This window comes from Phascolarctos cinereus, unplaced genomic scaffold, assembly GCF_003287225.1.
Source record: "Phascolarctos cinereus isolate Bilbo 61053 unplaced genomic scaffold, phaCin_HiC Scaffold_726;HRSCAF=1367, whole genome shotgun sequence".
NCBI classification, from domain to species: domain Eukaryota; kingdom Metazoa; phylum Chordata; class Mammalia; order Diprotodontia; family Phascolarctidae; genus Phascolarctos; species Phascolarctos cinereus.
This window is the reverse complement of record NW_027556098.1, coordinates 377,476,770-377,490,637: the sequence shown is the minus strand read 5'-3', so window position 1 is coordinate 377,490,637 and position 13,868 is coordinate 377,476,770. Positions and strand designations below refer to the sequence as shown.

The 13,868-nt window shown below is 45.3% G+C and overlaps 1 protein-coding gene across 1 annotated transcript in view; it reads left to right on the top strand.

Annotated features, from left to right (window-relative positions):
• The first annotated feature begins 3,993 nt into the window (after positions 1 to 3,993).
• EPHB2 (EPH receptor B2) overlaps positions 3,994 to 13,868 on the top strand; it is a 134,892-nt gene continuing 125,017 nt past the window's right edge. Inside the window, 1 exon segment of the mRNA XM_078146218.1 lies at positions 3,994 to 4,085. Coding sequence (XP_078002344.1) covers positions 3,994 to 4,085 — 92 coding nt within the window.

The following is a 13,868-nucleotide window of genomic DNA, read 5'->3' as shown; positions in this document are numbered from 1 at the left end:
GAATCCGACCTGGGAGTGTGGTTCACTGCAGAGTTTTCATAAGATTTCCACCTGTGCCGGATAAAAATGACATCCATAAAAATAATGCAATTGTTTTTAGGAAGAAAAATTTAATAAATAACTGAATAGAAATTGTGTTCACTGAGGCACTGTGGGATGCTGCACGTCTGAGGCTGCCAAGACAAGCTGATTGCATTTGGGGAGGGGGAGGAGGCTTTAAAAATGAATGATGGAAAGCAGCATAGGTTGGGCTGCAATATGGGGTGTTTATAAAGTCTCTGACAGCTTTCAAATATTAATGCCTTTCATCTCTTGAGGGTAGAAAATAAAGTGAATTAAATTTTGAGGGAGAATTGGAAGATGGGGATGTCCCATCTATTGAAGGCAGGAAAATTGGTAAGTTAAATTTTTTTATGGGGAAGTATCCCAAAGAATGATAGAAATATTAGCTGTACCAGTACAAGGAACTCCTGGTATGGAAATTCCCTTCACCAGTGCAAATCAGCAATATGTCTATAACTTACAGGTTTAGAAAGTTCCCTGGAGAGTCAAGAGGTTGTCCAGGGTGGTGCTATAAGAGTCAGGATTTGAACTTAGATCTTCCTGACTTCAAGGCTGACCCTTTATCCACATACCACACTGTGTCTCAAACATGAATGACTTTTAGGGAAATGGTGAATGAAAGAGACCTGAAAGATAGTAAGAAAAAACTGAGAGGAAGCAGATTGTCCCTGAACCATACTCTGTGATCATTGTGCTCACACTCCAGGGGCTTTGTGAACACCAGACACATTCACACTTGCAGAATGGATGAAGGAATGAATGGAAGAAAGGGAGGGAGGGAGAAAAGGAGGAAAGAAGGAATGAATAGAAGAAAGAGAGGGAGGAAGGAAAGAGGGAAAGAAGGAGGGAGGAAGGAAAGAAGGAAGGGAGAAAAGAAATAAGGGAGGAGGTAAGAGGGGAGGAATGATAGAAAGGAGGAAGGAGAAAATAAAGAAGTAGAGGAAGAGGGAGGAAGGAAAGCAGGAAGGGAAAGAGAGAAGAAGGAAGGAAAAAAGGAAGGAAGGGTGTTTATTAAGTGCACACTGTGTGCACAATAGAAAGCAGAAAAAGAAACATAAGTCCCTGCCTTGGAGGAGCTCACATTCTAATAGAGGACGATAGGATATACTGAGGTGTTTTGGTCAGGGACATCACAGGAATGGTGAGTGGAGTCACTGAGCAATGAATTGACATGTCCTTTCCAGGGATGGTGATAGTGATATTGATTTGATTATTCTTCCAAGAGTTGGATGTGGGAAAATAAAAAGGATAAGGGGTAAGTGAGCCGTGTGAGAATGGCACCTGTTATTATAGGATATGATCATAGACTCATCGCTGGAAAGGACCTTAGAACAGAGAATATTGTCTCAGAAGAACTTTTACAACACAGCTTGTCAGAGCTAGAAAGGGTCTTAGAACATAGGACATCGCAGATGGAAGGGGCCTTAGAATTTAGAATGTTAAAGGTGGAAGGCACCTCTTTAGGAACAGTGCTAGAAGGGGTCCGGGAATAGTTAACTTAGAACGTGAGAGGTGGAAATGTGCATGTAACATCCTTTCTCTGGGATTCTCTCCCCCCACCTCTCACACTCACAGGTTGGGGGTGACTATTACTACTACTCCTTCTCCTACTCCTCACACTGTAGCTCCAGAGCCCCAACCAGTGTACTCCTCTTGAACAATTAGTTTTTAGCAAAGACATTTATTCAAATTGCATAGTAAGAGCAGTTGATTAAAAAAAAAAAGTCAGAGATGGAGAAAGAGAAACAGGTAATAGGGAGAGAGAGAGAGAGAGGTGTTACCCCTTTTATACGCACCCAGACTCCCAGCTCATCAAGCCCTGAAATATCAGTTTTTCCTGTTTGGCTACCAATTAAAGAATTCTTTGTTATCACATAGTACAAGCCCATGAGTTATTATGGCTGAAAGTAGGCTCACGCTTAAGCTTCCATGTGGATATATGAACTGGGTCTATGCAAAGAATATCTTTTTGTAGGCCCATAGACCAGTCCATCTCCATTATATATAATTATCCCCATTTAATAGGTGAAGAAATTGAGGCTCATGGAAGTAAAAATAACAGCCCAAGATCACTTGGCTCATAAAAGTCAAAACCAGATTTGAGCCTGGGTCTTCTGGATTTTCCACCCTCCCCAAGCTGCCTCCAACCACTACCACCACCACCACCAATAGCAGCACTTATCTGGGTCCCGGGTTTGTCATCTACTCCTTTTGTGATCTGAGGATAGACCAGACAAGGTGAGAAACAAGTCTTTTCTATTTATGAACTGAGACCCCCAAGGCCAGATGGAGAAGCTGGGATATGGAGCCTAGGACTGAGCCTGGAAGTCCTCTGACTTGTGAAGTGGCTTTACAGTAATGGAGATTAAGTGGGACTCTTCTCAAGTGGTCCTTGAAGGAGGATTTCCAGAAGGAGAAATAGCCCTGAGTGTGGTAAAGAAAGAAGAGGGACAGGGAATGGTGGGTAAGAAACTGAAGGCTGAATATCCAGAAATGGCTTCTGTCAATTCTTGGGCTGGGGAATCGTCTTCCTCTGAGAGCACGAGCAAACCTCAGTGATCGGAAGTTTGAAACAAGAGTAAAATGCTTCAGGGTGCCTTAGAGAGCAGGGTAGTCAGCGGTTTCTGTGAAGGATAGGCTGTCTCTTCTGCTGCTAATTTTGATGCTGGATTGTGGCAAAAGCGCAGATGGGAGGTGGGAGGGCCTCTACAGTTTGGGGGTGAGGGGAATTAGAGTCACAGACAGGGAAGCCATTGAGTAGAAGGGGAAGAATGGACTTCTTGGACTTAGAAGACATAGATTTAAGTGCTGCTACCTAGTGGGTCTCACCAGTTGTGTGACCTTAGGCAAATTACTCCTTTCTAAGTGGGTCTTGGTTTTCTCACGTGTAAAATGAAAGTGTTAAACTAGGTGATCCCACAGGGCCCTCTCACCTCTAACAATTTATGTTCTAAGGTCCCTTCCAGCTCTGATATTCTGTGTGCTAAGGGCCCTCCCAGCTCTGACCTTCTGTGTTCTAAGGGCCCTCCTAGCTCTGACATTTTGTGTTCTAAGGGCCCTCTCATCTCTACCAATCTATGTTCTAGGGTCCTTTTCAGCTCTAACAATCTATGAAATAAGGCCCCTCCTAGTTCTGACATTGTCTCTTCTAAGGGCCCTTTAAGCTCTGACATTCTCTGTTCTAGGGGCCCTCCCAGCTCTGATATTCTGGGTTCTAAGGAACCTTTCATCTCTAACAACCTACGTTCTAGGGTCCTTTTCAGCTCTAACAATCTATGAAATAAGGTTCTGACATTCTCTGTTCTAAGGGCCCAGTTCTGACATTCTGTCTTCTAAGGGCCGTCCAAGCTCTGACATCCTGTGTTCTAAGAGCCCTCCCAGCTCTAACATCCTGTGTTCTAAGGGCCCTCCCAGCTCTGACATCCTGTATTCTAAGGTCCCTCCCAGTTCTGACATTCTGTGTCCTATGGGCCTTTCCAGCTCTGACATCTTATATTCTACGGTCTTCCCTGGCACTAATATTCTAAGTCTTAAGCTTCCTCAAAGCTCTGAGACGCTACATCCTGAGGCCCCTTCCAATTCTGACATTCTGTGCTCTAAGATTCTCTGTTTTAAAACCTAGTCATTGTTTGCTGGCCCTACAGCCTCTCTCCCCAGGCTGACTTCCCTTTCAGAGCAGGCCCAGTACTCAGGGTGATAAGGAGCGCCCCCCTCCCCCAGCCCGCCCCAGTGATGCCCCTACCCTCGCCACCTCCCCCAGAGCTTCACCGCCGAGGCTGGTGGTGGGGCTCCAGACAGCAGGTTGTCCCCGGCTGGCTGCCGGGAATTTTATGAGCAGGATTTGGTGCCGCGCTGTTTTGCTTCACAAATGAGCCCTGGCTCATCTGGGGAAAGTTTGCTCCTTTATGAATGTTCTTCAAAAGCCCAACCATGGGCGCTGGGCCCATTGCCATGGAAACGGCTTTGGGTGGCTGGAATCCTCAGTCCCTCCACGGCTGTTGCCAAGTTGTGAAGATTGCCAGGTGTGCACGCCACCGACGGCCCTCCAGTCCCTTTGCCCGACACCCTGTATGGCCGGTCACCTGCAGGCTTGTTCCCAGGATGGGCGTTTGTCCAAGGCCGAGAAAAGGGAGAGGGTGGGGGCAGGGAAGGAGAGACGAAGAGTAAGCAGTCAATAACGTGTTTGTCTCCTGGCTGAGTTTCCAAGGAGAAGCAATCCACGGCCCCTCAGGAGATCTGGGCTTAGGATCATCTTTTTACAGATGAGGAAACTGAGGCCCCTGAGACACGAGGTGATTTTTTTCCTAAGATCCTAGTTCTAAGGCTGGAAGGGATCTCAGAGATCAAGGCCAGCCCCTTCCTTTTGCGGATGAGGAAACTGAGGCTTGTTTCACAAGGAGTGATACAAATGGGTTTTGAACCCAGGTCCACTGACTCTGAAGGTAGCTCATTCCAAGGTTCCATGCTGCTTCTGCCTCAGTTCGGAGGGTCCTCAGAGGTTTTCTGGTCCAACACCCTTCACAGCCAGAACCACTGACTCTCCCAATTGGTCGGGACCTGAAAGGCCATCTGGTCCGGTCTGTACGTGAACAAGAATCTCCCATGGAACATTCAAATTTGGCTTGAAGACACCCCCACCCCCCCTCCTACCCCCCAAGCTGAAATCTGCCCTCATAATTGTAAATAATTTTACAGGGGAGAAGTGAGGTTTTTCAGTCTGGCTTAATTTGGTTTTTGCCTTTCTTTGTATCCACAACACTTAGCATAGTGATGGGCACATGGTAGGTGCTTCATAAATGCTGGTTAACTAAGAATAACTTTAGGAAAATCACTGAGAGCTGAGTGGAGGCCGGAGCAGAGCGAGGAGACCTGAGGCAGGCTGCCTCACCACCGGGCTCTCTCAGTAGAGGTGATGAGGGGCTACCCCAAGGTAGTGTTAGTATCAGAGGAGAGAAGGGGGCCTACAGGAGAGATGTTTCAAAGGTAGGGTCAGCAGGACCTGGCAGCATATGGGATGTTGGGTCGGGGGATGAGAGAAAGTGAGGAGCTGAGGATAACACCCAGTTTGCTCACTCGGCAGTAATAGGAAAAGCAAGAAGGTAGAGTATGGAGGGAAAGGCAGTGGTTTTGGCCGTGAACATGTTGAGTTTCAGAAGCCTATGGGACATGCGATTGGAGATGTGCCATACCAAGTTGGAGACGCGAGACTGGAGGTCAGCAGAGAGGCTGGAGAAATAGATTTAACTTGACTTGAAAGGCCCCTTAGAGCCCAGAATGTCAGAGCTGAGAGGGTCCTTAGAACACAGGATGTCAGAGCTGGGAGGGTCCTTAGAACACAGGATGTCAGAGCTGGGAGGGCCCTTAGAACACAGACTGTCAGAGCTGGGAGGTCCCTTAAAACTCAGAACGTCAGAGCTGGGAGGGACCTTAGAACAAAAGAATGGCATGAATAGGAGTGTTCTTAGGCATCACCCAGTCTATCCCCCTCATTTCACAGCAGAAGGCATTCACATAAAGAGAGGTGACTTACTCAAGATGACACAGGTGGCAGGTGGCAGAGCTAGGCCTACAAGCCAGGCCTCCAGATTCCCAGTCCAAAGTTCTTTCCATTACACCATCCTGCTTCCTACAGCATATTCTGTGTCCTATTATTTCACTAATTGGCCCCTTTTTCAGAGATCTTTAAGCTTCAAAGATGGGCTCCACCTCTTGCTCTCCTTACTTTCCAAGTGAGCTTCAGGACCCAGTGTGGGCCCCAGGTCCCTTTCTAGCTTCCTCTAAGAAATTATTGCCAATGGAGACTTCAGTCTTCCAAACTGTAAAGGTCGGGGTGGAGAGGGGGAGGGGGAGGCACAAGGACCAGTTAAAACCCCATCATCTATCCTAGAATGTCAGGGCTGGGAAGGATCTTCCAGCGCAGGTCCCTGATTTTACAGATGGGAAGACTAAGGTCAAGTACCTGCCTATAGTTATATAGTTATGGAGAATCTCAGAGCTGGCAGGGAGCTCAGAGGACCACCAGCATGAAGGCCTATCTAGGCAATCATTCCTTCTAGAGTATACCTGACAGTCGACCCCAGCTTTTGTTCTATGCCTCTAGTAGGAAGGAAGCCCCTGCCCCCAAGGCATCTCCCTGGCTACTCTGTTCTGCCTGAAATAATAGTAGCTCTTTGCAGGGTCATGGCAAGGAGGAGGGTATAGTGATCTGGGGTCCTCCAAAGCCCAAGCCCTCTTTTCCTGTCTAGTCACGCCTCTTCCCTTTTGTGAAGAGGATGGTTTTTGAACCCAAGTATAACACTTTACCTGTATCTTTAATGACACTCATTTTATTAGATTCAGCCCAGTATTCCCTAACCTGTCAGATCTTTCTGACTCCCTACTTTGTTATCCAGTTATCATTCCTGCCAGGCTTTGGGTCATCTGCAAATTGGAAAGCCCTGCCATCATCCAGGTCATTGATGAGAATGTTAAAGAGAACTAGGTCGAGCATAGATGCCCGAGGCACTTCACTAGAGACCTTCTTCCCAGACTAATGATTACTCTTTGGATTCTGCCAGAGGTAGGGTATCATATGTAAATCACTTTGCAAACCTGAATGGCTAGGATAGGCATGCACATGCACACACGTGTGTATATGTGGGTGTACATATATGTGTATTTTATATGTGTATGTACATACCTATATATCATTTTAAAGTTTGCACAGCACTTTATATAAATATTATCTCATCTTATCTTCCCAACAACCCTGAAGATAGGTAGGTTTGTTATTATTGTCCCCATTTTACAGATGAGGAAACTGAGGCAGATATCGATTAAATGACTTGCCAAAGGTCACACAGCTAGTGTGAAGCTGGACTTGAATTTGAATTTGAAATCTTCCTGATTCCAGATCTAGTGTTTCATACATTAAGCCACCTAATTGCCTTTATTTAAATGCTATTATTATTCGATCAGTTCCAAATCCTCTTAATTGTATCGTGCTATCTATTGTCTAGCCCATCTCACTCTATCTCAACCACAAGAATGCCATAAGAGATTTTTGTCATACTTTGCTAAAAACCTAGGTAAATTATATATACAACATTATCTCACCTATGAATCTAACACTCCTGATATCAGAGGAAATAAGGTTATCCTCGCATCGATGAACCAACCCTGGGTCTTTGTGATCACTGCTTCCTTTTCTAAATGTGTACTAGCCATCCTTTTAATAATACAGTCTAGAATTTTCCCCAGGAATCCCCAGCTAAGCTCCCTGACCTAGACTGTGCAGTCTTCATTCTCTTCCCGTTGTTTTAGGCAATCAGGACATTTGCCCTTCTTCAGTCCTTCCCTGCTTCTCCCAGTGCCTCTTTCCAATTCCATGGTCTTTCAGAGACCATGCCTAGCAAGGGGGGGAATCAGTTCTCCTAACTCAGAATTACAGTTCTTGGCACAAAATAAGCAATTAGTAAATACTTATGGTTGACTGACTGAATCCAGCACTCTACACTATGGAACCCCACTTGTTAAGCAGAGGTGAGAATGAGGGAATGATTGAATTAGGGTGGAAACGGTAGAAATGAGGAGAAAACCAAAGAGATGTTGCAAAGAATTAGTGCGTTCCTGTTTAGTCACATAGCAAGTTTGCAGCTAAGCTAGAGCTGAAACATAGGGCTCCTGACTCTTAGCCCACTTTTGCTAAGACCTCTTTTGCAGAAATATAACCAGGATTTCCTGCAACCAGGGCAAATCCAGTTGAGCAGGGGGATTTGAAACCAAATGTCTGCCCACTCTCTAGCAGAGAGTATCCCAATATGATTCTAAACGTCCCAAACATCAATTCCTTAATCAAAAAATAAGGGGGGGAAAGTGGGCCCTGAGGAGGACACCAGGGGTGGCCTTTTGGCTGGGTGAGAAAGCAGGGGCAGTTACTCTGGTGACAACAGGCCATGGGAGGACTATGGGGCTCAGCTGCCTGGAGGAAACATGCCTCCTTCATGTCCGTGCCTTGGAACGAAGCCCTGGTCACCCTGACCTTGTTAAGTCTCTGCTTTTTTTTTTTCATCAGCACCCTAGTGAATAAGCAACCTTGCCTCTGTTACAATTCATTCCTCTTTGATCACCTGATCTCAGAATATGGAGAGGTCAGGGGCCAAGCCTCGGGCTGTGTGGTCGCCATGGTAACCCATCCTTGGCTACCTGTCCAGAGCCTCAACTCTCAGCTGTAGCTAATGAGAACCTAGTGTGCAGCGGGCCAGTGACCTGCCTGCCACGCTACGATTTCTTGGGGGACATCACGGTGACCAGCCAACTGTCCTTAATCAGATTAGCAGCCCCTGCGATCTGCCTCCAGCAAACGCCACTACCATTCTTCTGAAGACTGCTATTCCACCATGGGAGAGCTCCGGGGACTGGAGGTGGAGAGGTTGGGAGGACGATGCTGATTTTTTTTTAATTTTTTAATTTTTTCCATATGCTTTTGAGTTGAAAAAATTTTCTCCCTTTTCCTCCCCACTTCCTCCCCAAGACGGCGCACAATCTGATATAGGCTTTACATTTACATACCCATTAAACATATTTTCACATTAGTGAAGTTGTAAGTAAAAATTAAAACCAATATGAGGAACCATCAGAAAGATGAAACAAAACTCAACAGAAGGTAAAAATAAGTGAGAGCGATTCGACTTCCATAGTTCTTTCTTTGAATGTGAACAGCATTGTCCATCCCGAGGCCTCTGGAAATGTCTTAGATCCTCATAATGCTGAGAAAGGTTCAGTTTAACAATCTTAGTCATTGTATAACGTGGCTGTTATTGTGTACAAAGTCCTCTTGGTTCTGCTCACTTCACTCAGCATCAGACCATATAAGTCTTTCCAGGTTTTTCTGAAGTCAGCCTGTTCATCATTTCTTACAGCACAATAGTATTCCATTACATTCATATACCACAACTTGCTCAGCCATTCCCCAATGGATGGGCATCCTCTCAATTTCCAATTCTTTGCCACCACAAAAAGAGCTGCTATGTATATTTTTGTACATATGGGTCCTTTTCCCATTTGTTTGATCTCTTTGGGATATAGCCCTAGAAGTGCTATTGCTGGATCAAAGGGTATGCACATTTTTGTAGCCCTTTGGGCATAGTTCCAAATTGTTCTCCAAAATGGTTGGATCATTTCACAACTCCACCAACAATGTATTAGCATTCCGGATTTTCCCACATCCTCTCCAACATTTATCATTTTCCTGTTTTGTCATGTTGGCCAATCTGATAGGTGTGATGTGGTACCTCAGAGTTGTTTTGATTTGCATTTCTCTAATCAATAACGATTTAGAGCATTTTTTCATATGACTATAGATGGCTTTAACTTCTTCATCTGAGAACTGTCTGTTCATATCCTTTGACCATTTATCAATTGGGGAATGGCTTGTGTTCTTATAAATTTGTCTTAATTCTCTATATATTTTAGAAATGAGGCCTTTATCAGAAAGACTGGTTGTAAAAATTTTTTCCCAATTTTCTACCTTCCTTCTAATCTTAGTTGCATTGGCTTTGTTTGCACAAAAACTTTTCAATTTAATGTAATCAAAATTATCCATTTTGCTTTTCATAATGTTCTCTATCTCTTGTTTGGTCGTGAATTCTTCTGTTCTCCATAGATCTGATAGGTAAACTATTCCTTGTTCTCCCAGTTTACTTATGGTATCAGCCTTTATAGCCGATGCTGATTTTGAACATGGGATGCCCTGCTAGTTCAAAGTCTGGCTGCTGCTACAAAAAGTGGGTTCGACTCTCCATGAAGCATAGGAGAAAGATTAGAGGGCCCTAAATTTAGAGCCAGAAGAGACTTTTAGTCATAAGTATATAGATTTAGAGCAAGGATCTTAGAGTCCAAGTCCCTCATTTTACAGATGGGGAAACTGAGGCTCAGAAAGGTTAAGGGACTCAACGAGGGTCACACGTCTAGTTGTACTAGTCAAACTCACAGCTTCCTATTTCTGGGTTCAATACTTTCCTTGACACACTCCAGCTACCTCAAGTAATTTGCCCTTAGTCACATGGCTCATCTTTGAGGCAGGACTTGATCCCGGGCTCCAAGTCCGTCACACACCCATGAGGACAGTACAAGCTGGTGCAGTAATGAGTGAATGATGGGAGGCCGAAGATGGGTCCTCCTCCAAGCTCTGCCACTTAGTAGTTGTGTGACCTTGAAGAGGTCACTCCTCTCGTATTCCTCATCGGGAGAAAATGGGTGGGTTGGACTGGATGCGCTCCGAGATAACCTGTGCCTCTAACATCATGTCCCAGGGAGCTAACAGTCTCTGTGTTGTGTTCCCTCCCACTTCTAATGGTCTGCTCTTTGGGGTCCCTTCTGTTTCTAACTGTCTGTGTTCTTACTTTTTATGTTCTAACCCATCTGCTCTGGAGGTGAGTGTGAGTTGGAGAAGGGGAGGGCTAAAAGATTCTCAGGGGCAAAAGTCTGAAAGAAAACCTGGAGAAAGTCCACTTTTCTTTCTCCTCCATCCTCTCCCCATTCCATCCCCCCCCTACATTCCTTATTCCTTGGGAAACCTTTGTAGCTCAGAGGGGCTGAGGACCTGGACTCCTGTAGCCTTTCTGCCTGACATCCCCACCCCCACCCCAGGGGAGGATCCTTCCTGTTCCTCTCTGGGATCAACTGTTCTCAGAGGGTCAAGAAGTCCAGGCCCAGGACAGTGAAGGTTACCATGATAACCAGCCTACCGCATGGGCAGGTGAGCAGGACAGCACTGGCCGTTTCAGTAGAGGCTGAGGCTATAGTCACTGGCCACTGCAGCTTTCCCTGCCAAACCCCTCATCCCCTTCTTTCTGACCCTGCCTCCCCTGGCCAGTAACCCCTCCTGGAGGTGTGAATGGATTTTCACGCTCCACCTTGTCACAGTCAGTGACTGGCAGCTAAGGAGCTCAGGGAAGCCAGGAGAGAGAAAAAAAATCCTCCAGGCTTTGGCTCCGGACTCCTGTCTCCCCATCTGTGTCAGGGGGTGGGGGGGGTCAAACTAACCTCAGCAGAGCCTTGGCTTTCCCTGCAGATGGAACTGTTCATGTCCATGCTAACCATGAGAGACTCACTGGGCCCTGCTGCTGCTGCTGCTAGAAATCACAGGACTGGACACTCAGTGATTGCCCATTACATTGGATTGAATGTAATTGAATAGAATCTCCCATGCCAAAGTGAGGAGCAGCAGGGTGTGGTTCATTAGAATAAAGGATCTGACTTCGAGTCAGAGGACCACTTCACCTCAGTGGGCCTCAGTTTCCTCTTCTGTAAAATGAGGGCTAGATGGCCTCTGAGATCTCCTCCAGTAGTGATCACAGTGGGATCTGCTAGGTCCCTTCTAGCTAGGACATTGTGACCCTTCCGGCTCAGACATTCTGTGTTCTAAGACCCTTCTAGCTTTCACACTCCAGCTTGGACAATCAATGTTCTAAGACCCTTCCATCTCAGACATTCTTTGTTCTCAGATATTCTGTGTTCTTAGACTCTTTCAGCTTGGACATTATATTCTTAGACTCTTCCAGCTTTCACAATCTATGTTCTAAGACCTTCCCCGCTCTGACAATCTATGTTCTACTGTCTCTTCCCCCTTTGACCCTGTATTCTAAGGTCTTTTTTGGCTTTGACATTGTTTGAATTTGTAAGTTGTAGGATCAAGAAATAAAACTCATCTGTGCTGTGTAGAATAGAAAGGATGGATTATCTCAGCCGCTTTCTCCTATTTCTCTTTTTCTTGGGCTGTGGTAGAAGTTGACCTAGATGGCTTCCCATCTCTGTTTCAGCTCAGAAATTCTATGACCTTAGTCCCATTTAGCTTCTGGCTCTGAGCAACCTTTATCCCCTGTAGTACAGAAAATGTGGATGCCTTCTCGGGCATCCCAGGATGGACTTAGTTCATGGGAAAGACGGTCTCCTTCTCCCAACTACATAGTTGATGTGCTAAATTACATCAGCAGCCAGGGAAGAAAGAGAAGAATCAATAAATCAGTGGACTGAAACATCTATTAATCCCAGCATCTAGGACTTTCTCCATTGTATCAACTCCTAGGGACCACAAGGCAGAAACTAAATATAACTTCATCCATTACATAGTTCATCTCCCAAGGACAGGCAAACCCAGCTAGATATTATCTTTAAAGACACAAACAGGCAGGCCTCTCAGTTGATATAACTGAACTTGGCATCTTATCCTACAATCATGGAATATCAGAGCTGTAGGATATGTTAGGAATGCTGAATGGCAGGACTGGAAGACTATATGTCAGAATTTGGAGGGACCTTAGGACAATGTGTGTGAAAAATTTAAGGCACCTTAGAACACTAAATGGGAAGACTTAAAGGGACCATATGTCAAAGAACTATAGAATACTGTATGTCAAAACTGAAAGAGATCTTAGAACATTGACTGTCAATGCTGGGAGAAACCTTGGAATATAGCACAATTCTGTTCAATTCAAGAAATGTCAATGGCACCTACTGTATACAAAGCACTGTGTTAAACAGAGGAGTTCAAGAATGAGTGAGGTTTGAGAACATTATTGGTTAGAATTTGTCGGGGATTCCTAGATGGCCCTCTCATTTGGAAGCTTCTCATGGCTTCCTTCGTGGCTTTTGTTAGCTGGATTGGATGCCTAGAGAGTGTGTCTCATGTTTGTTAATCCTGGCCTTGCCTAAGGGAATGGTCAGCCTGGAGACCAGCCTTCTTTTGCCTTCGCACTTTAGAACATCAGTCAGACTTGCAAGTGAGTTCAGCAGAACTTCCCTTCTGATGGCTTGGAGAGAAAGCCCATCCCTACCCTTGAGCAACCTATAGCCTCCCTTTCCTATAGATCCTAAACCTGCCTCCACTGCCCACTTGTGCAACTTCAGACAAGTCACTCTTCCTCTCTGGGGCCTCAGTTCCTTCCTCTACGTAATGAAGGTATTGGACTAGATGGTCAATCAACAAACATTTATTAAGCACTACTGTGTGCCAGGCACTGTGCTAAGCATTGAATATGCCAATGCAAACAAAAAGGACAGTCCCTGCTCTCAGGGAACTTACACTAATGGAAGAGGGCAACACATAAAAAGAAGCTGAAAAGCTTAGAGAGGTAAGAGAGGTACCTGATCAAGGTCATGGTAGCTAAGACAGGAGAGTCAGAAGAAAAGCAAAGGAAGGATAATGAATGGCCAGCTTGGGCCCTTCCCCAAGATGGCAGTCCTGGGAGGAATTCACAAATGGAAGAAGGGAGCCAGCAGGGTGGAGGGGTGCTCCAGGGTGAGAAGGACAGCCACAAGTTCTCCGCAGTAAAGGGAATGAGGTCTGCTTTCTCTACTCTTCTTTTATGTGCCGGGTAATTCTGCAGGAGATCAGGAGAAGATGTCTCAGGAGCATCCCATTTCTAGTATTTTATATTCTAAGGTCTGTTTTAGCCCCCATACTCTATGTTTTAAGATCAAGGAATCCATCAACAAACATTTATTAAACACTTACTACATAACAGGCTCTCTGCTCACCTTTGAGGATATAAAGACAAAAGTAAATAGGTCCTGCTCTCAAGGAGCTTACATTCTAAGATCTCTCGCAGTCTGTGGTCCAAGGTCTCCCCGGCATTAAGGCCCTTCCTAACTCTGATGTTCTAAATTCTAAGATCCGTTCTAGCCTTGACATTCTATGTTTTAAGGTTTCTTCCGGTTCTAATATTCTCTGTTCTAAGGTTGTTTCCACATCTAACATTCTGTATTCTAAGTTTCCTCCCAGGTCTAGTGTTCTATGAGAGGCAATATGATATAATGGAAAGAAT